Source organism: Rhinatrema bivittatum, chromosome 11 (genome assembly GCF_901001135.1).
Source record: "Rhinatrema bivittatum chromosome 11, aRhiBiv1.1, whole genome shotgun sequence".
Classification (NCBI taxonomy): Eukaryota; Metazoa; Chordata; class Amphibia; order Gymnophiona; family Rhinatrematidae; genus Rhinatrema; species Rhinatrema bivittatum.
This window is the reverse complement of record NC_042625.1, coordinates 5,506,116-5,531,690: the sequence shown is the minus strand read 5'-3', so window position 1 is coordinate 5,531,690 and position 25,575 is coordinate 5,506,116. Positions and strand designations below refer to the sequence as shown.

General features: G+C 44.4%; 1 protein-coding gene across 5 annotated transcripts in view; it reads left to right on the top strand.

Moving 5' to 3' along the window:
• RNF215 (ring finger protein 215) overlaps positions 1–25,575 on the top strand; it is a 60,906-nt gene that overhangs the window by 4,616 nt on the left and 30,715 nt on the right. For all 5 annotated transcript variants that reach the window (XR_003859190.1, XR_003859189.1, XM_029619651.1 and 2 more), the window contains exons 2-3: positions 5,885–6,013; positions 6,520–6,591. Coding sequence is in view for 3 of the 5 variants with exons in the window: in XM_029619651.1 (XP_029475511.1) it covers positions 5,885–6,013; positions 6,520–6,591 (201 nt within the window). In the remaining 2 variants the exon portion in view is untranslated. The remainder of the gene's footprint in view (positions 1–5,884; positions 6,014–6,519; positions 6,592–25,575) is intronic.

The following is a 25,575-nucleotide window of genomic DNA, read 5'->3' as shown; positions in this document are numbered from 1 at the left end:
GCATAATGTGGACTTTTATATATACAATTAAGCTCTGGAATTTGTTGCCAGAGATGTGGTTAGTGCAGTTAGTGGAGCTGGGTTTAAAAAAGGTTCAGATAAGTTCTTGGAGGAGAAGTCCATTAACTGCTATTAATCAAGTTTACATAGGGAATAGCCACTGCTATTAATTGCATCAGTAGCATGGGATCTTCTTAGAGTTTGGGTAATTGCCATGTTCTTGTGGCCTGGTTTGGCCTCTGTTGGAAACAGGATGCTGGGCTTGATGGATCCCTTGGTCTGACCCAGCATGGCAATTTCTTATGTATGACATATATGTTATGCTTGTAAAGCCTGTGGTATAAACATATCTCTGCAGGCTGTAAAGATTATGCATCCATGCTGTGGCGTAGCAAGGGTCTCCAGCACCCAGGGACTAATGCATTTGTACACCTCCCTCTCACCACCTCCCCCCCCACCTCCATTCTTCTTATATTAATGCTTAAGGTTATAGAAAGTCACACTAATACAAACTCCTAAAAAGAAATTAAATGAGAGACTGTTGTGAACAGCCTATGAAGCGAAAGCTTCTCGTGAGAGCATTAGTGGCTTGTGGTCCTAGTCAAAACACTGAAAATCTTCAGCAGTCTGGCAGCTAGAAACAAATTAGTAACAAACATGGAGGCAAAACTGAAATGGAAAGACAGAAACTCTGAACAGTGGAGGACTGAAAAAAATCAAAATTCAAGTATATAAAAAATGCACATAGCCATTCCCAAAGATGACATATTCCGATTGCTGAAAGTTAAAATAAATGTGTTTTCCTTTGTTTGATCTTATTTTTCTAATTGTTTGGTTCCAGTCTCTTTTTTTTTTTTTAACCCTTGTCTGTCTTTCCTAATTCCTTTCAGAGGGTCTCTCTTCTTTCTGTTTCTTCTCTTTCCTGCTTTCCTTCTTCATATACATGTATAGGTTCTCAATGTGCTCTCTTACACACGTTCTCTCACAGACTCCCACTCTTGCGTGCGCTCTTTCACACGCACACAGGCTCCCACTCCCCCTCCCCCCCCTCCTCACAGGCTCCTATTCTCATGGGGACACACACAAGTTCTCACTCTCATTATCAGATACTCTGGATGTAGGCTCCCACTCCCACATACACTCTCTCTTTCTCTTTCTCTCACACATACACTCACACACTTTATCAGGGTCTCTACCTCTTTTCCGGGCCTCCTCTTCTTGGAATGAGCTCCATGGAAGCCTACAGCAGAGCCTCCTTTTTTTAGGCCACTGTGGGATGAGCCCTGGAGCCTGTCCCTGCACACAACCTGCAAACGCCGAGACCAGGTAAGCAGGAAACTTTAACTTAAGGTCTCCGGGCTCGCAGTGCCGTACCGACTCCATTTTCCATCCAGCGAGGTAAAGGGGAGCACCGATCGGGTTGAGCAGCCTTGGTTGGGCTAGGCCCCAGTCCGGGGCAGTGGGCCAGACACGTGGAGACCCTTGGTGCCATCTTACGCGCAGGGAGTTTTTGGCGCCATCTTCCCTCCTCTGCTGTCAGTACGTGTGGGGCAGGCCGGACGGTTGGTGCACCCAACTTGCGTGTCGCTAACATAGCCACACGCAAAACTGTGCGCACATCCGCGTGCAAACTGACACGCAAGCATAAGTGCACACTCGCATAACAGCGCGCACATCGAGGCACATTACCTGTGCGTTTATACATAGAGGCAATGGCACTGGCGGCAAAGAAACTCAGAAGGCCCTCCCTTTGCACAGCCTGCCACATCAGAGCCACACAGCCTGAACTGGAGTCCTGCCTGTGTCATCATTGCGAAGAGGCCAAGGGGGGGAACATCCCAGCCTGGTCCCTCACAGTCTGAGGATGGGTCAGGAACTACCCCATACGACAGCACTCCAGACCTAAGCAACTCCGAAATAGCGTCTTCTCCTCAAGAGGCCATTTCAGTGGCCCCTACTCAGACTCCCTCAGGGGCTAATATGGACCCAGGGGCCTTCTCCTGGTTGGAATTTTTCCAGTGACTGCAAGCCTTCGTTCAGGCACAGTCAACTCCGTTCGGCGACCTGGGTGGAACCCCAGCCGGGTACACCTGACCCTCCCGGTCCTGCTCGGGTGCCACGAGACATGCCTCACCTCACCAAGAATTTCCCTAGCAGGGACCCGGACACCACAGATGCTGATGGTGGCTCACTGGAGGAAGGGGAAATCCCTCCAGGCCTGGAACCATTCCAAACCATGCTTCGCTTCCACAGGGATGAATTGCCAGCCCTTGTTTCCCAGACTCTGGGGATTCCAGGCACGGAACCTATGACGGAACCAAAGAAGGACCCTATCTTGGTATCCCTTCATAAATCCTCATGCTATTTCCTAATGATGGAAGCGATCCAGGAACTGAATGACCTGAAGCAGGATGCCCCAGAGGCGAGCTTTAAAGGAGGTCGAGCCTTGAAAGCCTTGTACCCTCTGGAACCAGCGACCAAGGAACGCCTGCGTTTCCTGAAAGTGGACGCCATGGTCTGCACCATCTCAAAGCAAACAACCATCCCTGTTGAGGGAGGGGCGGCATTGAATGATACTCAAGATAGACGATTAGAATCCATTCTTAAGCCTTTGATTCAACAGCAATGACACTGCAGATCGCTTCCTGCTGCACGCTGGTGGCTCGCTCCTGCTTGCTTCTCTCGAGGGAAGCAGATAATTCCAGAACCTATGCCGGAGAACCTGCCGCAGCCTTCCTGACAGACGCAAGCTCAGACCTCAGCAAGAGGAGTAGCCTCAGTAGTGGTGGACAGAAGGCAGTTATGGTTGTGGAACTGGTCTGCAGATGCAACTTCTATGGCAAATCTCACAAGAATGCTCTTTAAGGGATCTCTCCTGTTTGGAAGCGAATTAGAGAAATTATCCAGCAAGTGGGGCAAATCTCCAGTGCCTCGGCTACCGAAAGACATAAGAACATGCCATACTGGGTCAGACCAAGGGTCCATCAAGCCCAGAATCCTGTTTCCAACAGTGGCCAATCCAGGCCATAAGAACCTGGCAAGTACCCAAAATCTAAGTCTATTCCATGTTACCGTTGCTAGTAACAGCAGTGACTATTTTCTAAGTCAACTTAATTTAATAGCAGGTAATGGACTTCTCCTCCAAGAACTTATCCAATCCTTTTTTAAACATAGGTATACTAACTGCACTAACCACATCCTCTGGCAACAAATTCCAGAGTTTAATTGTGTGTTGAGTGAAAAAGAACTTTCTCCGATTAGTTTTAAATGTGCCACATGCTAACTTCATGGAGTGCCCCCTAGTCTTTCTACTATCTGAAAGAGTAAATAACCGATTCACATCTACCCGTTCTAGACCTCTCATGATTTTAAACACCTCTGTCATATCCCCCCTCAGTCATCTCTTCTCCAAGCTGAAAAGTCCTAACCTCTTTAGTCTTTCCTCATAGGGGAGCTGTTCCATTCCACTTATCATTTTGGTAGCCCTTCTCTGTACCTTCTCCATCGCAATTATATCTTTTTTGACAGAGGAAAAAGATCCCAGGGTCCTTTTCCCAGGCTCCCAATGCTTTTGACCCTATAGGAATTAGTCATTCCAGGCACCTCGTCCCTCCGGGAGGCCCCAGTCCTTTCGGAACCGACAAAACAAGAGAGTAACGGGTCCAGGAGCAGGCTTGAACTGAGCTCTCCAATGAGAATCGGCTGACCCATCCACAGGAAGAGGGAATAGGGGGTCGACTTTCCCTCTTCTACCAAAGATGGGTCGAAATGTCTGACAAATGGGTACTAAACATCATTCAAGAAGGTTACTCCCTGGAGTTTCGCAGCATCCCTTGGGACACATTTATATCACCCTGCCACTCCCACACCAAGAGACTGTGGAATCCACTCTGACAAGACTACTCAGACTGAAGGCTATAACTCCGGTACCTACACCCCAGCAAAATACGGAGCGTTACTCCATCTATTTTATCGTTCCCAAGAAAGAGGGATCATTCTGACCCATCTTGGATCTCAAGAAAGTCAACCGTCATCTGCGGATACTACAGTTCCACATGGAGACTCTCTGCTCCATAATAATGGCAGTACAACCAGAAGAGTTCCTAACCTCCCTGGACCTCTCCGAAGTCTGCCTTCACATCCCAGTCCATCAAGACAACCAATGTTTTCTACCATTTGCGGTACTGGGACACCATTACCAGTTCCGGGCACTACCCTTCAGCCTGGCGACCGTCCCTAAAACATTCTCTAAAATTATGGTGGTCGTGGCGGCAGCACTGAGGAAGGACGGGATCTTGGTACACCTTTACTTGGACGACTGGCTGATCCGGGCGAAGAGCTGGCAGGTGACCAGAGTCAAGAACCTACTGCAGGAAATCTGTTGGGTCATGAACATGGTCGAGAGCAGTCTGCAGCCCTCTCAGTCCTTAGAGTACCTGGGGGCCCACTTCGACACCAAACAGAACAAGGTCTTCCTCCCTTCCCCGAGGAGGAGAAAACTGATGGAACAATTACGACGATTCTCCAATTACTAACTTTTTTTTTTTTTTTAGAAGAGTCAGTGGATGTAATAACTAAAAGAGCTACTCTTTTTGTATCATTTTGTTTGGAACAGGAAAAGGATTTTGTGTTTCAGAAATGTTTTAGGAGTAAGGATGTTTCATTTTTTGATCAGAGAATTTTTTTTTTATTTTCCGATGACTCTAGAACCACTCAGGCTCGTAGGAAGCACTTTCTACCTCTGAAAAACAAAGACCTAGTTATTGATGCAACTTTCTTTGTAAAGTTTCCTTGTAAATGCTTTGTTACTTTTCAGGCTAAGAAATTTATCTTCACTGACCTTTCCCATTTAGAAACATTTTTAGTTGATAAACCTAACTTAAGGGGGTAGTCCTCCTTAGCATTATTAAAGTTATAAGGGCTTGTATGCAATTTTGTCCCCTCTCTTCCTATTAATAATTTCTTTTTTGATGTAAATCTTTCCTTTCTCCCCGAATTTATTGGGTTCAGTTATGCAGGTGAAGATTTGTTGAAATAATTTTATCTTGTGAAGTATTAATTTTTTCTTATACTGAATAATTTGTTTTCATGTATTCTTTATATTATATATATATATATATATATATATATATATATATATATATATATTGAAAATTCAATAAAGAAAACATTGGAAAAAAAAAGTGGGTCTTTAGATGGGATTTAAACATGGTAAAAGAGGGAGCATGACGTACCAGTTTAGGAAGATTATTCTAAGCACAAGGCCCAGCCAAATGGAAAGCACAGAGTCAGGAATTAGAAAGAAGTGGAGAAGGACCAGATAGGAGTGACTTATCCCATGAGTGGAGAGCTTGAGGAGGAGGGGTGTAGAGAGAGATAAGAGGCTAGGTAAATTGAGACCTTCAGATTGTAAGCTTTCTGGGGAAGGGACCTACCTACTGTATCTGCATTGTAACTTGCCCTGAGCTCTGGTTTGGAAAGTTGAGTAATGAAATGTAAAATCCAAATCTTACTGTTTGGCAGTTGATGCATAACAAGTGAACTGTGGCGAGAGTCTGTCTATGCAAGGTCCACCCTAGTAAGTGGAGAACCCGGTACAGTGTTAACCTCGCATAGACACTAGCCGACAGGTAATTATACATATTTTTAGGCCATCTTTCCAAATGATGCTCAGGGTGGCTTACAGCATTATTAGAGTTCATGTATAATACGTCCCTGCCCAAAAAGCTCACAATCTAATGGATACCTGAGGTAACAGAAGATAAGGGTGACTTGCCAGGTGTGTAAGGATTTGAGCTCTGATTTCCCAAGTTCTCAATCCATTGCTCTAACCACTAGGTCACTCCTGGAAAGGAGCAGTATCATTGTAGATCTTCCCTTTCAGGTGGGAGATTCGGAGCCGGAAGTGGAGGAGGAAGACAGCTGGATTGGGGTCTTCCCAATGGGAGAGGAGCCAGGGGAGATCCAGAGGGGCAGCAAGGAAGAGTCCTTCACTGCAGCTGTTGTGAGCAAGGTAACCCAAACTCTGGCTGCTGAGGAATCTTTACCTTCTCATCCCTCTCCCTCCATCTATGCATGTTCTGATTTGTTTAGATTAAAATTTGAGCTGGTGAGACCAAAGCAACAGTGACATTTAACAAGCTCAAGAATTAAACAATAAACTCAGTTTATTGCCACCAATTAGTCTCATGCTTGCAGTTTGTTCTTACTATTGAACGAGACTGCCCAAAATCCTATCACTAATACCCCTTAACATCTCCTCCCGACCCCCACACACCCTACTCGCCCCTCTCTTTCAGAAGGATGCAGTAACTGCAGCTGTGGCTCTGAGTAACTGCTGGGAGAGTATGTAATAAAGAAACGGTGATGATGATGAGCAACTGCCAAGGACTCCATTCTACTGTTGGATGATAAAATTCAGCCATCTCATGTACTTAGACGTCATCCTTTCTTATATCTGTGTATAATTTCATAAGCTTTCTGATATATTTTTTTTTTCCTGTTCTTTTCTCCCTGCAGATGAAGCGGGCTCTTGTCCTTGGAGCGTCAGCCCTGCTTATTCTTGCACTGAATCAAAATGCAATCAGAGAAGTAAGAAATCTACCTTCATCACTGCCTCAGGATCTGTTCTATTCCTTTCTGAAGGAAAATTCTCTTGCCCCATAACTATTCCCCCATGTCACTGTTCCGCCAGACCCAGAGATGTTTTCTCAGGGATCTTGGGCCTATAATATCAGGAAAGAAAGAAGGTGTGAGTTAGCAAGACCTTCCTGTACTTCTGTTTATAGCTACTGCAAACCTTTCACTTTCTCCACAGCAGACACCGTAAGTTCCAGCAGAGTGCCTTCCCCTAGTCATCGCTTAAGTTCACCATAGCTTAAGATCCTAGTGCACTATAAATATCAAAACATTTATATATATATTTGGTCCATTGTGCTTCCTTTTAGATGACAGGAGGAGAAATAGGTTGAGGACAAAAACAAACTTGCAGACCTATTAATAGTCTGTACTCTTGTCATTAAAATCAGCTATGGTAGCTGAAGATTGGAGGTTAGCATTTTAATGCCAGTTTTAAAAAGGGTTCCGGGGTGGTCCATGAAACTACAGACCGGTGAGCCTGATGCAGTGTCTGTAAAAATGATCAAAACTATTATAAATAACAAAACTGCTAAACATATAGATAGGCATAGTTTAATGGGGGAAAGCCAACATGGATTTAGCCAAGTTGCCTCACTAACCTGCTACGTTTTTTTGAAGGTGTGAATAAATTTGTGGATAAAGATGAACCAGATGACGTGGTGTATCTGGACTTTTAGAAAGCATTTGAGAAAGTTCCACACGAGATTATTGAGGAAATTAAAAAGTCATGGGATAGCATGTAGACAGATGGACTTGGGACCAGTGGGTTTATACTCCCCTGCCAGCAGATGGAATTGTAGCAAGCTGACGTCACAGTATATGTAGCCCTGCAGAGACCCCAGCCTGCCAGTATTCTCTGTCTCCAGCAGATGGTGAACGTGCATCTCCCTATGGGGATTACTTCGACCGTTTTGGAAGGAGAAATTTTAAATTCTAAATTCAGAAAAAGCCCCTGCTCTCCTGTGGTGATACTTAAAGGTCCCTCCCCCAGTTGAGAATTCCTGAGGCGATTTCCATGGTCCCTCAGAGGTGTGCCTTGATCCGGTAGCTGGGTTTCCTGGCATGGGTACTTAGAATCTTACATGAGTTCAGTGTTTATGGTTGGTAGAGTACAGTTCTGGTTACCTGCTTTTAATTTTTTTTTTTTTTTTTTTTTTTTTTGTCCACGGTTGCTTTTGATGAGAATACTGGCAGGTTGGGGTCTCTGCAGGGTTATATATACTGTGACATCAGCTTGCTTCGTCTCCATCTGCTGGCAGGGGAGCATAAAGAGACGTTAACAAATGGTCATCATTTATGGAGATATCAGAGATGGAAGTGGAATACATGCTAAAAAACATAAACGCGGCTCCACACAAAATCGACTCAATACCAACATTTGAACTCAAGAAAACAGCTAACACAGTCTCCCCTACATTAGCTAAGATTATAAACCTATCCCTAGAAGAAGGAACTATGCCAGATGTACTAAAAGGAGCAATTATAAAACCAATCATAAAGAAAAAAAAACAGTGACCCCTTGATCCTGAATTAACTACCACCTAGTCTCAAATCTTCCCTTAATAGCTAAACTAATAGAAAAACAGTACAGAAACAGCTAGCTGAACACCTAGATAATAACATACTGTATTCATCTCAACATGGATTTCGAAAGCACTACAGCACTGAGACACTACTTTTCTCGCTAACGGATAACATTCTAAGAGGTTTTGATAGCGGTAAACATTACATTCTAATAATGCTAGACTTATCAGCAGCCTTCGACACAGTAAACCATAAAATACTACTAAAAAGACTAGAATAAATTGAATTACACAGCAAAACAATAAACTCAGTTCATATCTAAATAAGTTCTTTCAAGTTCAGATCAACAACATATTATCAGAAAAAGTCAATCTCAAAACAGGAGTACTGCAGGGATCAGCCCTGTCTGTCTTTAACATATACATGCTGCCCTTATGCCATCTGCTAGCAGGACTAGGAATCAAATTACATTTATGCAGATGATATTCAACTAATTCTACCAATCAAGGACACATTAGAGAAAACGTTAAATGTCTAGGTACATGTTATCTAGGTTTATATTTATTTTAGCATTTTATACCGACATCCATTTGCACATCATATCGGTTTACATGAAACATAAACTGCATTGCTGTAACACCAGGCATAGCTTTTACAAGGAACTGTTGCAAAAAACAGAATAACTAGGTATAAAGTTTTTGGAGGAAAATCTCGGAAAAAGAAGTTGAGGGTATTTAAGGGATAAGCTCGGTTATTAAGTTAACAAAATAATGCCAGGAAGAATTGGATAAACAGGCAGATATTTACACTAAAACTCAAATATCCGGTCTCATTATAGTGTAGAAACAAATCTCAGCATTCATTCACATTGGTGGGTAGTTCCATAATGAGGGTTATTTGAGGGAAAGGCCTGTAGGAACAACCAAGCGCTGTCGCTCCTTGTGACCTTGGGCAAGTCACTTTACCCTACATTGCCTCAGGTACAAAATACTTAGATTGTAAGCCCTCTGGGGATAGAGAAATACCTACAGTACCTGAATGTAAACCGGTGTGATGTCTCAATTGAGATGAATGTCTGTATATAAAAAAAAAAAATTAAAAAAAAATAAATAGTTTTTTTTTTTTTTTTTTTTTAATTTTGGGGGTGGAGGTTTCAGTACGTAAGTCTGGAGGCATGGAGTTCCATAGAGAGGGGCCAGCCAGTGAAAAGGCTTTTTGTTGTGGAGGTGAGTTTGGATTTAATCGATGGGAGGTGGAGCGTTCCTTGATGGGTGGAGCGAGTAGGTCTTGTGGAGGGTTGATCCAGTGAGTGTTCTCACTTATGATGCTTTTATGAATGAAGGATAAGGTTTTGTATATGATTCTCGATTTAATTGGAAGCCAGTGTAGCTCTATAAGTGTTGGCATAATATGGTCTCTTTTTAGAATTTGTAAGGATGCGTGCTGAGGCGTTCTGTAAGAGTTATAAAGGTTTGGTATGGGTAGCAGGGAGGCGAAGGAGTAGGGCATTACAATAGTCTATTTTGGAAAAAATAATAGACTGTAAGATGGTGCGAAAGTCGGTGAAGTATAGCAGTGGTCTGAGTTTTTTAATCGTTTGCAGCTTGAAGTAGCAGTCACTGAGAATAGATTTTATGAAGGGTTTACGGGTGAGCTGGTTGTCAATCATAACACCCAGGCTTCGAGTATGAGGGTGGAAAGTAATGGATGAGCAAGATGGAGGGAAAAGGGTGTTTAGAGATGATGAGGAGTTCAGTTTTCTGAGGATTGAGAGCAAGGTGCATGTCAGTGAGCAGTTGGTTAATAGAGGTGAGGCAGGATTCCCAGTTTTGCAAAGCGGTTTGAAGGGAGTCTGTAAAGGGAAAGAGAATTTGAACATCATCTGCATAGATGAAGTGTTTGATACCTAGACTGGTGAGGAGATTGGCTAGTGGGAGCATGTATATGTTAAATAGTGTTGAGGAAAGAGAGGAACCTTGGGGGACGCCTCAGTCAAGGCTAATCGGGTCAGATTGATTGTTATCGATGGTAACTGAGTAGTGTCGATTTTGTAGATAGGATTTTATCCAGGAAAGTGCAGTTCCAGAAATACCAATACTCATGAGGATGTTAAGGATATTGTGATTGACGGTATCAAAAGCTGCGGAAATGTCCAACATGGCCAGAAGATAGGAATTACCGCTGTCCATTCCTTTGATTATAGTGTCTGTTAGGGAAAGAAGCAAGGTTTCAGTACTGAGGTGTTTCCGGAAACCATATTGTGTGGTAGAGAGGATATTATGTTAGTCAAGATATTCAGATAGGCGAGAGTTGACTAGTTTTTCTAGGATTTTGGAGAGGAATGGGAGATTGGAGATAGGTCTGAAGTTAGACAAAATTGGGTTTTTTAAGAATAGGTTTAACCACAGCTTGTTTTAGAATGTTAGGGACAGTACCTTGTTCCAAGGATAGATTGAGAATGTAAGAAAGAGGTTTAGCGATAGTTTTAGGAATAGCTAGGAGGAGCTTAGTAGGAATTGTTTCAGAGGGGTGTGAGGAGGGTCTCATCTTAAGATATTTTCTGTTTCCAGGGAGGAGGCGGCTTCAAAGGATGAGAGGTGTAGCAGACTGAGTGATAGTGGGAAATATCACATTGTCAGAATTGAGGGAGAATTGAGCAGTGAGTGAGGTGACTTTGTTTTGAAAGAAGTAGGCTAATTCATTGCATCGTTTTTTGGATGTAAGTTCTTGTGGATGTGTTAGATTAGATCTGGTGAGGTTGGTGACCATGTTGAAGAGAGCCTTGGCATTGTATTGGAGATTGTGAATTTTTTTAGCATAATATTCTCGTTTAGTTTGGAGAATAGCTTTCCTGTAGTTGTGCATGAGTTGATAGTAGGAGGTTTTTGCTGCTGGGGAGGGGTGTTTACGCTAGTGTCTTTCTGAGGAGGGTTTTGAGATTCTTGAGTTCAGGTGAGAACCATGGTTTTTTGTTGAGTTGGGCAGGTTTAATGGTTTTCAAGGCAACAGGGCAGGTTTGGTTCGCAATGTTGGATGGCGGCGTCAGCTGAGGAGAGGTCAATTTGGTTGGGTATGTTTGAGCATGCTGTTGTGAGGATATCTAAAGGACAAGATTTACGGTATTCAAAGGAATGTGGTTGAGGTGAGGGGGTGGGTGGGGTAGACTGTTGTAGTGCAAGGGTAGTTTTTTTTTTTTTTTTTTTTCCATTTAATTTTTATTGAATTTCCAATTTCCAATAACAAAATCTTTGTCATAAAGAAATACAAGTGCATTGTCGATGAGCTTATAAAAGAAACAAAAATATATAACATAGATACATTTTCCATATGAAAAAACCTCATCTGCTTAATGCACTTTCACATTATAGAGGAAATAGTGTGGGGGGGCGTAAAGAAATACAGAGGAGTAAAACATTAGGTAATTTAAACTTAAACATGGTCAACCAAGAGGATATTTTTACATTATTAACCTTCATTCGATGTTACAACTGTCATTGGATATTTAGAGCTCAAGAATTCTGTCAATTGTGGAGTATCAAAGAAAATATAGGTTGACCCATGCCAGCCAATAACACACTTACAGGGGTACTTTACAATGAAACTAGCACCGATAGCTATAACCTCTGGCTTCATCTGAAGAAAAGCTTTACGCCTTACTTGAGTGGCCTTGGCCAGGTCAGGAAAAATCCTGACTAGGCCACCACAGAAAGGTACCCTTAATTGCAAGGGTAGTTTTAATGATGGAGTGGTCAGACCATGGTACAGAGAGACATGTTGGGGAGATGTAAGTGTTGATGGCAGAGTTAGTGAAGATGAGGTCAAGGGTGTGACCAGCTTTGTGTGGGGGAGTGTACAATTTGTGTGAATCCCATTGCTTCAAGAGAGGAAATGAAGGCTTCACAAGCAGGAGATTGTGGGTTAGAATCGACATGGAGGTTAAAATCACCAAGGAGAATTGTAGGGAGGTCAGGGGAAAGTGAGTCAGCAAAGAATTCAATAAGAGGAGAGGAGTCATTCTCTAGGAGACCAGAAAGGGGGGGGGGGGGTGTAGATGAGGCAAACTTGGAGGAGATTAGATTTAAAAAAAACAACTTCATGTCGATAGGGAAGGTTGCACTTTTGGGGGATAAGTTTTTTAGTTCTTTTTTCGCTACGAGGAGTAATCCTCCTCCTCTTCTTTTTGCGGGATATAGAGAAAATGTCGTAAATTTCAGTGGGAAGCTGGTTAAGAAGAGATATCAGTCGGTTTTAGCAATGTTTGGGCGCAGATCTCAGGCTTGGAGTCAGTAAGGAGGTCATGGAGTAAATGTGTGTTTTTGTTTTGTTTTTTTCTGAAGCGATTGGGCATTGAAAAAGAGTAAGGAGATTAGGGAGAGGCCTAGCAATTGAGTGAGGGGGGAAACCAGGATAAGGGACCAGCCTTCTTTGCAGCTGGGTGGAGGAGTTAGGGGAAGGGAAGTAATGTTTTGAGAGGTATTTTCTTTGGGCAGTGAAAGGACAGTGGCATGAGAACGGCGGCAGTGTTATAGGTTGGGGGGCTGAGAATCGAGGAGGCATTGTGAGGACCAGTTATAAATATTCAAGGAGGGGTCAAAGGAGGAGGTGAGGGAAAACAGTACAATAAATACAATGTTATACACAGTGTTATACACACGTTTTGATGATTCTGGGCACTTCAGTGATTGCACGAAGGTCGCGCTCCTTCGTGCGTGCGGCGCCTCAGTAGCGTTGGCTGCTTTAAAGGGCTGTAAAGCCCTCCCTGGCGCCTGTGTAGGCGCGGCTCTTGTCTCCTGATTGGAGGCTGGGGAGCCCAGGGGAGGGTAGGTGGGCGGCACGAGACGTCGGCGAGTTGCTTACTTTTGTAAGTGTCTTGTTTTCGCTGGTGATGATGAGCGGCGTCTCCCCTGAATTTTTTTTTGTTTGTTTTCTCACTGTGGGCTTATTTGTTTCTCTTTCTCTCGGTGCGTCTCAGAGCAAACGGGATCTCACCGTCTTGATCGCGGTCTCTCCGTCGCTCTTTTTTTCACTTTTGGGGCTGTAGCGTGTGGGGGGTGGGGGGGGGCAAGGCCTCTATTCTGGGAGGCCTCGGGTCGCTGGAGGAGGCCTCAGGTCGGCGCGCTGAAAACAACTACTAAACCGAATGGAACTTGTGATTAATATTGAAAAAACAGAATTTCTACACTTAGAACGGAAAAATATTGAAATCATCCAAACTCCAATAATCCTCAAAGACAACCAGAAAATTGAACTAGCTGAAAACGTACGAAACCTTAGAATAATAATGGACCCAGAAATCAATCTAAAACAGCACATATTGCTAAAAGTAAAAGAAGGCTATGGAAAACTCATGGTACTCAGAAAACTAAAACCACTAATACTAGCTGATTTCAGAACAGTACTTCAGGCACTAGTTTTCGCCAGCACAGACTACTGTAATGACCTTCTACTAGGACTCCCGAATACAACATTAAGGCCACGTCAAATACTTCACAGCAGCTAGAATACTAACCGGAAAAAGGAGGAGGGACCATATAACCGAAACTCTGGCAGAATTACATTGGTTACCTATTGAACACAGAATTAAATACAAAGCCCTGTGTACCATACATAAACTAATACATGATGAAAAATCGGACTGGCTAAACACAGCATTGCGAGTGCACGTCCCACACAGAAACCTTCGATCAGCAAATAAAGCTCTCTTAACCATTCCTTCAGTAAAGACAGCGAGACTAACCCAAGTGAGAGAAAGGGCCCTATCATTAGCAGGCCCCACACTTTGGAACACAATGCCCTTAGAGATCAGATTGCAAAGAGATCTCAAAACCTTTAAGAAAAGTTTAAAAACATGGCTTTTTAAACAAGCTTTTTATAAAGAGACTGGAGAGTAGAAAATATACAGGAATAGGCAGAGCACCAGCACACAGCACTATTCTAAGAATGTGCATTATAATAGTCTATGAACTCTACATCAAAATAAATGTAATTGTAAACACTGTGAATATGAATTTTAACCGTGAACAGTACCTTACAGATACACTTGGTCATGACCTACGTCACTAAACGATTGTCTTTAACGATTTATTATAACTGAACCTTTTGTGGCACCTGTTAGAATGTACTATAGTACACATCCACCTACATTAATTTACATGCCTACATGTAAACCGTTGCGATGGTATATAACTTAGCGACGGTATAGAAAAGAATATAAATAAATAAATAAACCCACTGGTCCTGAATCCATCTGTCTACACTAAGGAAAACAAAATTATCAGGTAAGTAATTTCTCCATTGTGGATGGAGAACTGGTTTAAAAGCTAGAAAACAGAGTATTGTTAAAAGGTCAAATGTTTTAATTGGAGAATGATGACTAGTGGAGTGTGCCAGGGATCTGTTTTGGGACTGCTACTGTTTAACACTTTTATAAATGACCTAGAGAAGGGAATAACGAGTGAGATGGTCAGATTGGCTGATCAAATTTGCAGAGTGGGGGAGTATCCTAGTGGCCTAGGGTAAGTCACCCTCTGTTGCCTTAGGCACAAACTTGTACTAGCTGCGACATTTTTTCATGAGAGGGGTCTCATTATTATGGGGGGTGGGCAGTGTAACCGCAATAATGGCCCTCTTCCCCCCCCCCCTCCCAAAAAAAAGAATTGCTGCTCCTATTGTACTTTGTTTTTTCTCGTGGCCAAACACTGTGGGACAAAATGTGGCTAGTAGTCCTTGAGGTGCATGGCTGCTCCAGCCTCAAGGGACTTAAAGGGCCGACGGCAGAAAAAAAAGTGCTGCCAAAATCTGTGAAGCTGAGTTGACCCCCTGTCTCAAGGCGGCCCAGATACCCAAAAGGAAAAAAAAACAAAACTCAGTTAAGTTGGTCTCGTGGTGACAGCCCCCTCCATCTTAAATAAAATACAGTCCCTCCCCACTCCCCTTTTTCATTGAAAATAAGGCATCTAATATTCTCCCCTGTAGCAGCCAACTTGGAGGTATAGTGCCCCCCCCCATTCCTTTCCCTCCCTCCCTCCCCCAAATGTATTTTAAAAAATCACTGGGGTTCAGTAAGACTCCTCACACCCCCTCCTGCACCCCCAAACATTCAAAAATTAATAGACGTCCCCACAAGGGGGCCCAGGGCGCCCCCTTGTGGGGACCAGGTCAGAATCATTTTTCAAAATGGTGCTGACCTGACCTTGCCCCATCACGATAGAGGCTAGGTCTGGGGATCAGACCTCAGCCACAAGTTGGTTGCTATATTGGAGTGGGGGGGGGGGGGGCAGGAATATTAGATGCCTGATTTTAAATGGAAAAGAGGGGTGGGCATCACCATGAGACCAACTCAAATTTTTTTATTTTTTTAAATTTTGGTGTCTGGGTCACCTTTATTGGTGGCCCGTGTTGAGCTGGGAGTCGGCCCTGACCCCAAGCTCAACCCTAATTTTATTTTATTTTTTTTTTTTTGCATAGCATTTTTTTTGGGACTTGCATGGCCCTTTAAATGTAGCATGGGGGAGCTTTGGGGCCTGCACTTTATTTAACAAATCTCCAGGAGGTGGTGTTTTATCATGCCTGACCACTTTCTCAGTTGGTTGCAATAAAATATTAACTTGAAATTGACTAGTAATGATCTGCTTTGCGTGTATTTGCATTATTCATGCATGTAGATTGCATGCAAAGCAACTCATTGCAAAAGGGGAGGGAACCCGGGCAGGACCATGCAAAATCACATATATCGTGTGATAACAATGTGATAGCGCTCTCGCACAATATATGATGTTTAGTGTGCATTACAGCACGATCACAGCTTGATGCGGCTCTCAGATTATATGCTCCTTTGGGTATAGGGAAGTACCTACAGTACCTGAATATAATCTGTTTTGAAGTGCTGAAAAGCGTAATATAAATAAAGATACAAAATTATTCAGTTATTAAATCGCAAGAGGATTGTGAGAAATTGCAAGAAGACCTTGCAAGACTGCATCCAATTGGCATTTAATGTGGAGAAGTGTAAAGTGATGCACCTAGGGAAGTCAAATACAAATTAAAGCTACACAGTGCAAGGTTGTACATTGGCAGTCCCCACCCAGGAAAAAGATCTAGGCATTGTGACTAATATGTTGAAATCCCCCAGTGTGCAGCAGCGGTCAAGAAAGAAAATAGAATTCTAGGAATTAATAGGACAGGAATGGAGAATAAAGCAGAATGCCTTTCTATCACTCCATGGTGCAACTGCACTTTGAATACTGTGTGTGGAATTTAGAAAAGGTACAGAGAAGGGCGACCAAAATGATAAAGGGGAAGGAACGATTTCCCTATGAGGAAAGGCTAAATAGGATAGGGTTCTTCAACTTGGGCATGAAATGATAGAGATCTATAAAATAACTGCAGTGGAATGAGTAAACATGAATCGGTTGTTTACGCTTTCAAAAAGTATACAAGACTAAAACATGCAGTGAAGTTACTAGGTGATACATTTAAGACAAATGAGTAAAAAAAGTTATTTTTCCTAACGCATAATTAAACTCTGCAATTTGTTGCTGGAGGATATGGTAAATGTGTAGCTGGGCTTAAAGTTTTGGACAAGTGTCTGGAAGAAAAGTCCCTAAACCATTAGCAAGGTGGACTAATGTTTAATGCTGAGATAAGCTGCATGGAATCTATCGAGTTTAGGAATCCTGCCAGGTTCTTGTGACCTGGATTGGCCACTTCTGGAAGCAGGATGCTGGGCTTGATGGACCTTTGGTCTGACCCTGCCAGCATGGCAGAACTTATGTTCTTAGGGATGGTGAGCAAGTGCATTAAATATGTAAATAGGCAGACCCCAGAGTACCTATCCCTTCTTCTTACCTCCTTAGCCTCCATCAGAGATGTCCAGTCCTCCAAGAGGCCCTTCTTTCCAACCACCCCTTTCCTTGCCGACTTCCACAACTGGCCTGCAGAAGACTTTGGGCTTTCAGCTGCTATGCATCCAAAAGGAAAAGACATGGTTGTTCAACCAGGAACAGTGGCCAAATTAAAAGGAGATGTTATAAAGGCAACAGATCTTTTCTGTTCGTAACCCAGAATCAGTCCAGACAAGTGGGTTTATGCATCCCTACCAGCAGATGGAGGCAGAGAACAAAACTTTGAGGCCCTGCTACTTAACCGAGAGTGCCACCTGCAGTCCCTCCGTATTTCTGTCTCCAACAGATGGTAGAGGTGCAAACCTGCAGTATGGAGTTTAAAAACATTTATAAGGAGATTTCAGTTCCCCGATGTGTTAGGTTCCTTCGTGGGCCAGCCCTTAGGTAGAGCAGGACGAGCAAGGGGTTGGAGATCCCTGGTTTGGCTCAGCCCTTGTTGTCGGGGGGGTGAAAGCCAGGGGTCCTGGTTCCCTCATCCCCTCTGGGTCCCTGGCAATCTTGGTGCTCAGCCTCCTTCAGAAGCAGGGAAGTATTTAAGTTTTCTTCCCTTCCCTGCAGAGGAATAGGGCTGAGGCAGTGTGAGCAGGTGGAGTTCTCTGCCAGGAGGCAGGTAAGGGGGTGTGTGTGTGTGTGTGGGGAGGGTGGCGACCCCCAAATTTGTTCCCTCGGTTGGGCCCAGGGTATGTTTTCAGCTCTGGGCAGCGCTTTTCTTCTCCTTGTGTCGGCAGGGGCTATTTTTAAGCCCGATCACGCTGGCATGCTGCCTCCCATGCAGTGCGGCAAAATTTGTCACAACTGTGGTTCTCATCGAACCATCCTCTATTCGACTGTGATTTGCCGCGAATGTGTCTCTGGAGGGGCTGGGACTTCTGCAGGACCTCCGGGGGGGCGGGGAATGGCAGCAGCAAGAGGACAGTTGGGCCAGCTCTGGAGGCCCTGGGGGGTGTCAGAGGAGCTGGCGGCCATTTTACCTACACATGCTGGGAGCCAGGCTGCTGTTCCAGAGCCTCAGGACTCCCTTCCCACTCTGTTCCCATGGAACAAGACCCTGCTTGTGGCAGGGGAAGGGAACATCTTTCTCTCTTATTGAATTTATTAATCACGCATATCCTGGGCGATGTACAGAAAAACAAACGGCAGTAAATGAACATGAGCAGCGGGATGCGGACCTGGACTCCCTTCTTCAGATCCGGAAGCTTTTTCAGCGGATTTTTTTCCTGCTCCAAAAGGCCTATTTGGCCAGGAAGGGAGCAGGAACCTTTACCCAGGAAGTTCTGGGTGGCCAAGAAGCCTAGACAGGGGGAGTCCGGAGGGATCCTGCAGTGTTTGGATCTCAAGAGGTCCGTGGTGGAAGAAGATACGTCGGATGAAACAGATGATCTTATCAGATACAGGGAGGGCCGTTGGATCCGGGCAGGGACTCTTTTAGCGTGTTGGTGGATCTGATGCAGGATCTGGACCAGGATCCTGTTTACTGCATTGGGGGATCCAATGCAAGACCTGAATGAGATCCCGATTGCGGATGGTGACGATCCTCTGGTGGTCTGCCTGTTCCGCAGAATTAAGTTGGGCCCGCTAATTCTCCAGGTTCTGGAGGAGCTGGGGATTAAGGTCACTCAGGAAGATTCGGATAATGAGGGAGTAAACAGTCCTGGAGGGATTACGGGGGCTTCCTAAGACTTTTCTATTGCCTAAGATGATGAAGTTGGTGAATCGGGAGTGGGAATCTCCCAAAGCGGGTTTGAAGGTAGCCAGGGCTATGGCTAAATTATATCCCTTGCTGGAACAGACGGAGTTGTGGAAGATTCCCAAGGTGGATGCTGCAGTTTCGCAGTTACCAAGAAGGTGACCGTCCTGGTGGCAGGTGCTGCTGCTTTGAAGGATATCCAGGATCGGAAGAAACTGGAAATCCTCCTTAAGAGACTGAGGTTTCGGCTCTGAGCCTTCGTGTGTTGGTCTGCGTAAGTCTGATACAGAGAGCCTGCTTGTGTTCAGGTGCAGAAGGTGCACTATAAGTGGTCGGGAACGGCCGTTGAGGTGGCTCAGACTGCCTGCTTGGAAGCGGGAGAGGCCTATGTGGTGGATGCCCTGTATGACATGGTCCAGACTTCGCCAGAAGTATGGTCTCTGCGGTAGCAGAGAGGAGACTTCTATGGCTATGAAATTGGTCGGCAGATGTGTGGTTTGGAGCCCAGCTGTCTAACCCCTTCAAGGAAAAGCTGCTATTTGGAGAGGATCTGGAGCTGCTCATGAAGCAATTGGAGGAGTCGAAGGGTAATAAGTTGTGTGAAGACAAGCAAACCCCCAAGAAGTTTTTTCCTTCATGAGTTAGAGTCCAAGAAGTGAGATTTTTGCGCTGGCAGGAGCTCTGGGCTAGTGGTGGTGCAAAAACAGAGTTCAGGCAGACAGCTGCTGTTTTGAGCCCAATGCAGGCCTCTGAGGGACGGTGACCCCCAAGGGAGAGGTGGAAGTGAGATTGGTCAATGAAGGCGGGCTGGTCCACTCCTCTCTAGAGGCTATTGGAGGGTGGTTGTTCCTCTTTTACAAGGAGTGGACCAAGATCACTTCAGACCAGTAGGTCCTGGAGGTGGTGAGAGACGGCTACACCTTAGAATTTTCTAGTCTGTTCAGGGATGCCTTTATCTCCCAGGGCAAGCGAGAGACGGTGCAGGAGACGCAACAGCTCCTGCGTGTCATTGTTCCAGTGCCCCTCTCAGGAGAGGGGGCAGGGTCTGTACTCCGTGTACTTCATGGTTCCAGAAAAGGAGGGGACCTTTCGGCCCATTCTCGATCTGCAGAGGGTCAGTGCTGCCATCCGGGTGCCACAGTTTCAGATGGAGACATTGCGCACGTTGCTAGTGGCAGTGCACAAAGGGGGAGTTTCTGGCGTCTGACTTGACGGAAGCCTATCTCTATAATCCCCATTCGGGCCAAACACCAGAGATCCTGAATTTCATGGTCCTGGGGGAGCAGTTCCAGTTTTGGGCCCTGCCCTTTGTGAATGTGTGCGGCGCTGTTGCTAGACCAAAGGTGATGATGATGGTGACGGCGACACTCAGGAAAGAAGGCATCCTGGTGCACCCTTACCTGGACGATTGGCTTGTACGGGCGAAATCGGGAGTGTTTGCGCTCGGTTCAGCGGGTCTTGCAACTTCTGGATTCGTTGGGCTGGGTAACGAATCTGGTAGTCATTTGAAGCTGGCCCAGTCATTGGAATATCTGGGGGTATGCTTCAATACCAGGTTAGGGAAAGTGTTTCTGACAACAAAGGGTAGTCAAATTGTGTAGAGTCAGGTACTTCGGCTGCTGTGGCTGTCTGTTCCCAGAGTCTGGGATTATTTACAGGTCCTGGGTTCTATGGCTTCTACACTGGAATTAGTTCCTTGGGCCTTTGATCCCATGTGTCCTCTGCAGAGGGTTCTGTTGTCCTGTTGGAATCCGCATTCAGAGGAATTTCAGCTTCCTTTGCCATTGCCAGAGGAGACCAGGTCCAGTTTCTCGTGGTGGCTGTCTCAGCACAATTTGGAGAAAGGAATGGACCTTGAAGTACTCGACTGGGGGGTGGTGACCATGGATGCCTGTCTCTCGGGCTGGGGGGCGATTTGTCAAGGAAAATCGGCCCAGGGTCAGTGGTCGTTGGAGGAGGCAACCTGATCCATCAATTGGCTGGAAACTAGGGCATTGCGCGAAGCCTTACTGGTGTTTCTCCTATTCATTCAGGGCAAGTCAGAACGAGTGTTCTCGGACAATGCGACGACAGTGGCGTACATCACCCATCAGGACGGAACGAAAAGTCATCTAGTAGCAGTGGAGGTGCAAGAACTATTTATGTATTTGGATGGGAAAACATCTTGTAAGGATAGCAGCTTCCCATGTGGACAACATGCAGGAGGACTTCCTCAGCAGACAGTGTCTGGATCCAGGGGAGTGGGAGTTGGCGGACGCCTTCGCCTTGATCCAGGCCAGGTGGGGCAGACCAGTGGTAGACCTCATGGCGACTCCAGGAAATGTGAAGACATCATCATTTTTGCAGTCGCATAAGGGAGGTGGGATCGGAGGGCATCGACGCTCTTGTTCAACCGTGGTAGACACACCTGTTGCTGTATGTTTTTCCGCCTCAGCCTCTTAGGTCGAGTGCTGCAGCGCATTGAGCGTCATCCGGGCAAGGTGATTCTGGTGGCACTGAGTGGCCATGCTGGACGTGGTTTGCAGACCACCTTAGTCTAGCGGTGGATGGTCCTGTTCACTTGGCCTATCTGTCAGGGTTGTTGTGGCAGGGATCTGTATTTTCAGACTGGAAGGATTGCTTCTGTCTAGCAGCTTGGCTTTTGAGAGGCGACTGCTCTGCTTGAAAGGTTATCCGTAACCTGTGATTGTGACTTTACTTCAGGCAAGGAGGCCTTCCACATCTTTTGGCTTATGTCTAAGTGTGGACAATTGTTGAATCCTGGTGTTTGCAGAACAAGGTGCAGCCTTTGAAAGTGGACGATCCGCAGATTCTAGCCTTTTTGCAAAGTGGTTTGGCTAAGGGTTTGGCCTATAATTCCCTTCGGGTTCAGGTGTCAGCCTTAGGTTTCCTTCGAGGTAGGATTCAAGGAAGACTGTTGGTGTCTCATCCAGATGTGGTTCATTTCCTCAAGGGGGCAGAACATCATCTAAGTCCTCCGTTTGGAAGATTTGTCCAGCATGGACTCTGAGCTTAGTTCTTTGGATGCTGTGTGGTCTCCCTTTGAACCGATTAGGAGGGCTTCTCTAAAGGGCTGAACCCTGAAGGCTGTTTTTCTGGTGGCTATCTCTTCAGCTAGAAGGATGTCCGAGCTGCAAGCTTTTCTTGTAGGGACTCTTTCCTGCATTTTTTGGAGGAAGGGATTTCTTTACATACAGTTCCTTTTTTGCCTAAGGTGGTTTTCCCCTTTCACCTTAACCAGGTGTTCAAGTTACTGGCCTTTCCAAATTTGTCTGCGGATGCTCCTGTGGTGAGAGAGCTTCACTTGCTGGATACATGCAGAATTCTTTTTGCGATATCTTAAGGTGACAAATGCCTTTCGGAGATCTGATCATCTGTTTGTCCTGTGCAGTGGCACTAAGAATGGAAATAAGGCTTCCAAGGGCACTATTGCACGATGGCTGAAAGATGATAGCTTTGGCTTACATCTGTAAGGGCCAGTCTGTGCTGGAGTGGTCGAGAGCACATTCCACTAGGGTGCAGGCAAACTTGTGGGTGGAGTGTCGGTGTCAACTCCTTTCTCCGCAGGAGTTTTGTCGTGTGGCGATGTGGTCTTCTCTTCACACTTTTTTTTTTTTTTTTTTATATATATATATATATATATATATATGTTTGGTTTTTATAAGGCATTAAAACAGAACATCGAAGAATCTTGATAATGCAATAAACATGGTACAGGGAAACATTTAAGATAATAACACTGAAGAATAGACCATATAAATGAGCCTTAATACTTTTACTCCCTTTTTCTATCACCTTGAGGAATTATTCACACTCTTACCAAACATTACCACTTGGATGTGCGGGCGCCAGAGGAGGCATCTTTTGGGGAAAGTGTGTTGCTTGCGGGTCTTTTGAGTTTCCGCCCAGAATAGAGGGGCTTGGGTGTACATCCCACTTGTCTGGACTGATCCAGGGTTCGAACAGGAAAGGAAAATTGGTTCTTACCTGCTAATTTTCATTCCTGAAATACCACAGATCAGAGACCCGGCCCCATCTTTCGAAAGACTTCCTCTCTTCTGGATGTTGCTGAGCTGATGTGTTATATTCAGAGTAATGAGAAGTGTATATAGTTTGAGATGTGTTCTGTTAGGTTAAGAGGGCCTAGTTTTCAGCAGGCTCCAACCTTTAAGTCTCTGTTCACCACAGGTTTAATGGGGTAGACATCTTGTCTTGGGTACAGGTCAATACTGAGAGACTGTAGATGGCGCAATTGGTTATGCAGCAGTGCCTCAAAGGTTTGTTCTCTGCCTCCATCTGCTGGTAGGAATGCATAAAACCACTTGTCTGGATTGATCTGTGGTACTTCAGGAACGAAAATTAGCAGGTAAGAACCAATTTTCCTATATGTTAGAAAAGTAAACAAAAAGTAAGAGGAAAGAGAATCCGATCTGGATCTCATAGGAGAAGGATGAAAAAATTACAGGCAAAAAGAACAGCATTCAATAAGTATAAAGTATCCCAAAAATAGGAACACAGGGAAAATTACCTTGTAAAAGTAAAGAAGATGATTGCAAAATGGTTAAAAGACAGGAAACAGAGTAAGATTAAATGGTGTTTTCACAGAGCAAAAAGGTAAACAGTGGAGTGGCTCAGGGATCTGCACTTGGACTGGTGCTTTTCAATATATTTATAAATGATCTGGAATGGAATATGAGTGAGGTGATCAGATTTGCAGATGACCCAAAATTATTCAGAGTAGTTAAATCACATGCAGATTGTGATAAATTAGAGGACCTTGTGAGACTGGAAGATTGGGCTTCCAACTGGCAGATGAAATGTGGGTAAATGTGAATCTGTTGTTTTAGTCTTTCGGATAATACAAGGACTAGGAGGCACTCCATGAAGTTGGCAAGTAACTCATTTAAAACAAATTGGAGAAAATTATTTTTCACTCAATGCATAATTAAGCTCTGGAATTCATTGCCAGAGGATGTGTTTACAGAAGTTAGTATAGCTGGGTTTAAAAACGTTTGGATAAGTTCTTGGAGCAGAAGCTAATAAACTGCTATTAATCAATAAGGATTAGTAGCCTGGAATCCTTTCATTTAATGTTTGGGTACTTGCCAGGTGGTTGTGACTTGGTTGGCCACTGTAAGACACAGGATGCTAGGCTTGATGGACCCTTGATCTGACCCAGTATGGCATGTCTTATGTTCTGATGTATGTTTTATGTAGTTATTTATTCTTTCAGATCATAGACTAGGAGGCATTTCATGAATTTAGCAAGTAGAACATTTAAAATCTGAGAGAATTTTTTTTCACTCAGCACATAATTAAGCTCTGGAATCTATTGCCAGAGGATACGGTTAGGGTAGTTAATGTAGTTGGGTTTAAAAAAAGGTTTGGATAAGTTCCTGGAGGAGAAGTCCATAAACTAGTAAACAAGTTGACTTAGGGAATAGCCCCTGCTATTACTGACATCAGTATCATGGGATCTACTTAGTGTTTGTGTACTTGCCGGGTACTAGTAACCTGGATTGGCCACTGTTGGAAACCGGATGCTGGGCTTGATAGACCCTCAGTCTGATCCAGTATGGCAACTTATGTTCTAAAGAAATCAGGAAAACAAAAGGTTAAGTGGAAGAAAAGATTGCCAAAGAGGTAAAATGAGTGACACAACATTTTTTCAGATATAGAGACAGGAGAGAGGCCAGAAGTGGTTTAGTGAAACTGAAAGGTGACAAGTCACAATGTGTGGAGAGAGACAAAGAAATGCCAGAAATATTAAACAAATACTTCAGTTCAGTATTCTCTAAAGAAGATCCTGGAGAAAAACTAATGGAGACGCTGAAGGAAAGGATAGTGAACTATCTACAAACCCGAGGCAGCAGAGATTCATCAGCGGAAGGTGCTGTCAGACAAATCTGACATTTTGTTGACTGGGTGACTAGAAAATTGAATTAAGGAAGAGCGCTTGATGTGATCTACTTGGTTTTCAGCAAAGTTTTTGATATGGTCCCACAGAAGAGGTTTGTGAATAAAATGAGACACTTGGGAGTGAGCGCCAAGGTGGTGGCGTGCATTACAAACTGGTTGACAAACAGGAGACAGCAGTCCAGAGAAGAGTGACTAAAATGGTAGGTCAGCATCAAAAGACTTCCAAACCTGGAAGAGAGGCGGTGCAGGGGAGATATAGTACAGACCTTAAGATACCTGAATAATTTTAATGATGTACAAATTTTAGAACCTTTTCTGATGGAAAGGAAACGGTAGACTAGGGGTCATGAAGTAAAACTCCAGTGGGGACAGCTTTCTATAATCAACATCGGGAAATATTTCTTCGTGGAGAGGGTGGTGGATGCCTGGAATGCCCTTCTGGAGGAGGTGGTGAGGATGAAAATGAATTCAAGAGGGCATGGAATAAACACTGTAGATCAATAAAGTTGAGGATGGAAATGAAGAGTGCATTGTGGTAACTTGCTGCTGAGGCAGTTACTACTTTTAACCAATAAGCCTTGATGCTTTTGATGCAACTGTAACATTGCTTTCCGCTTCAATTGGAGGGGGAAAAGAGGAATTGTATTTAGACAACAATCAACAAAGGCCCTGGCTTTTTATGGTCCAGGGACCTGATAAGCATGGGGGTAGCCTGCATGGAGCACCAGTTACTACCCTTAACCAATAAACCTTGATGCAACTGCAACTTCGCTCTCCACTTTGGAGTTGGGGAGGGGAGTAGACAAATTGGATTTAGATGACCAACACGAGCTCTGACTTATGGTCTGAGGTACTGATACGCAGACATGAGGGAAATAGCACAGGACTGATTCTATGACCAAG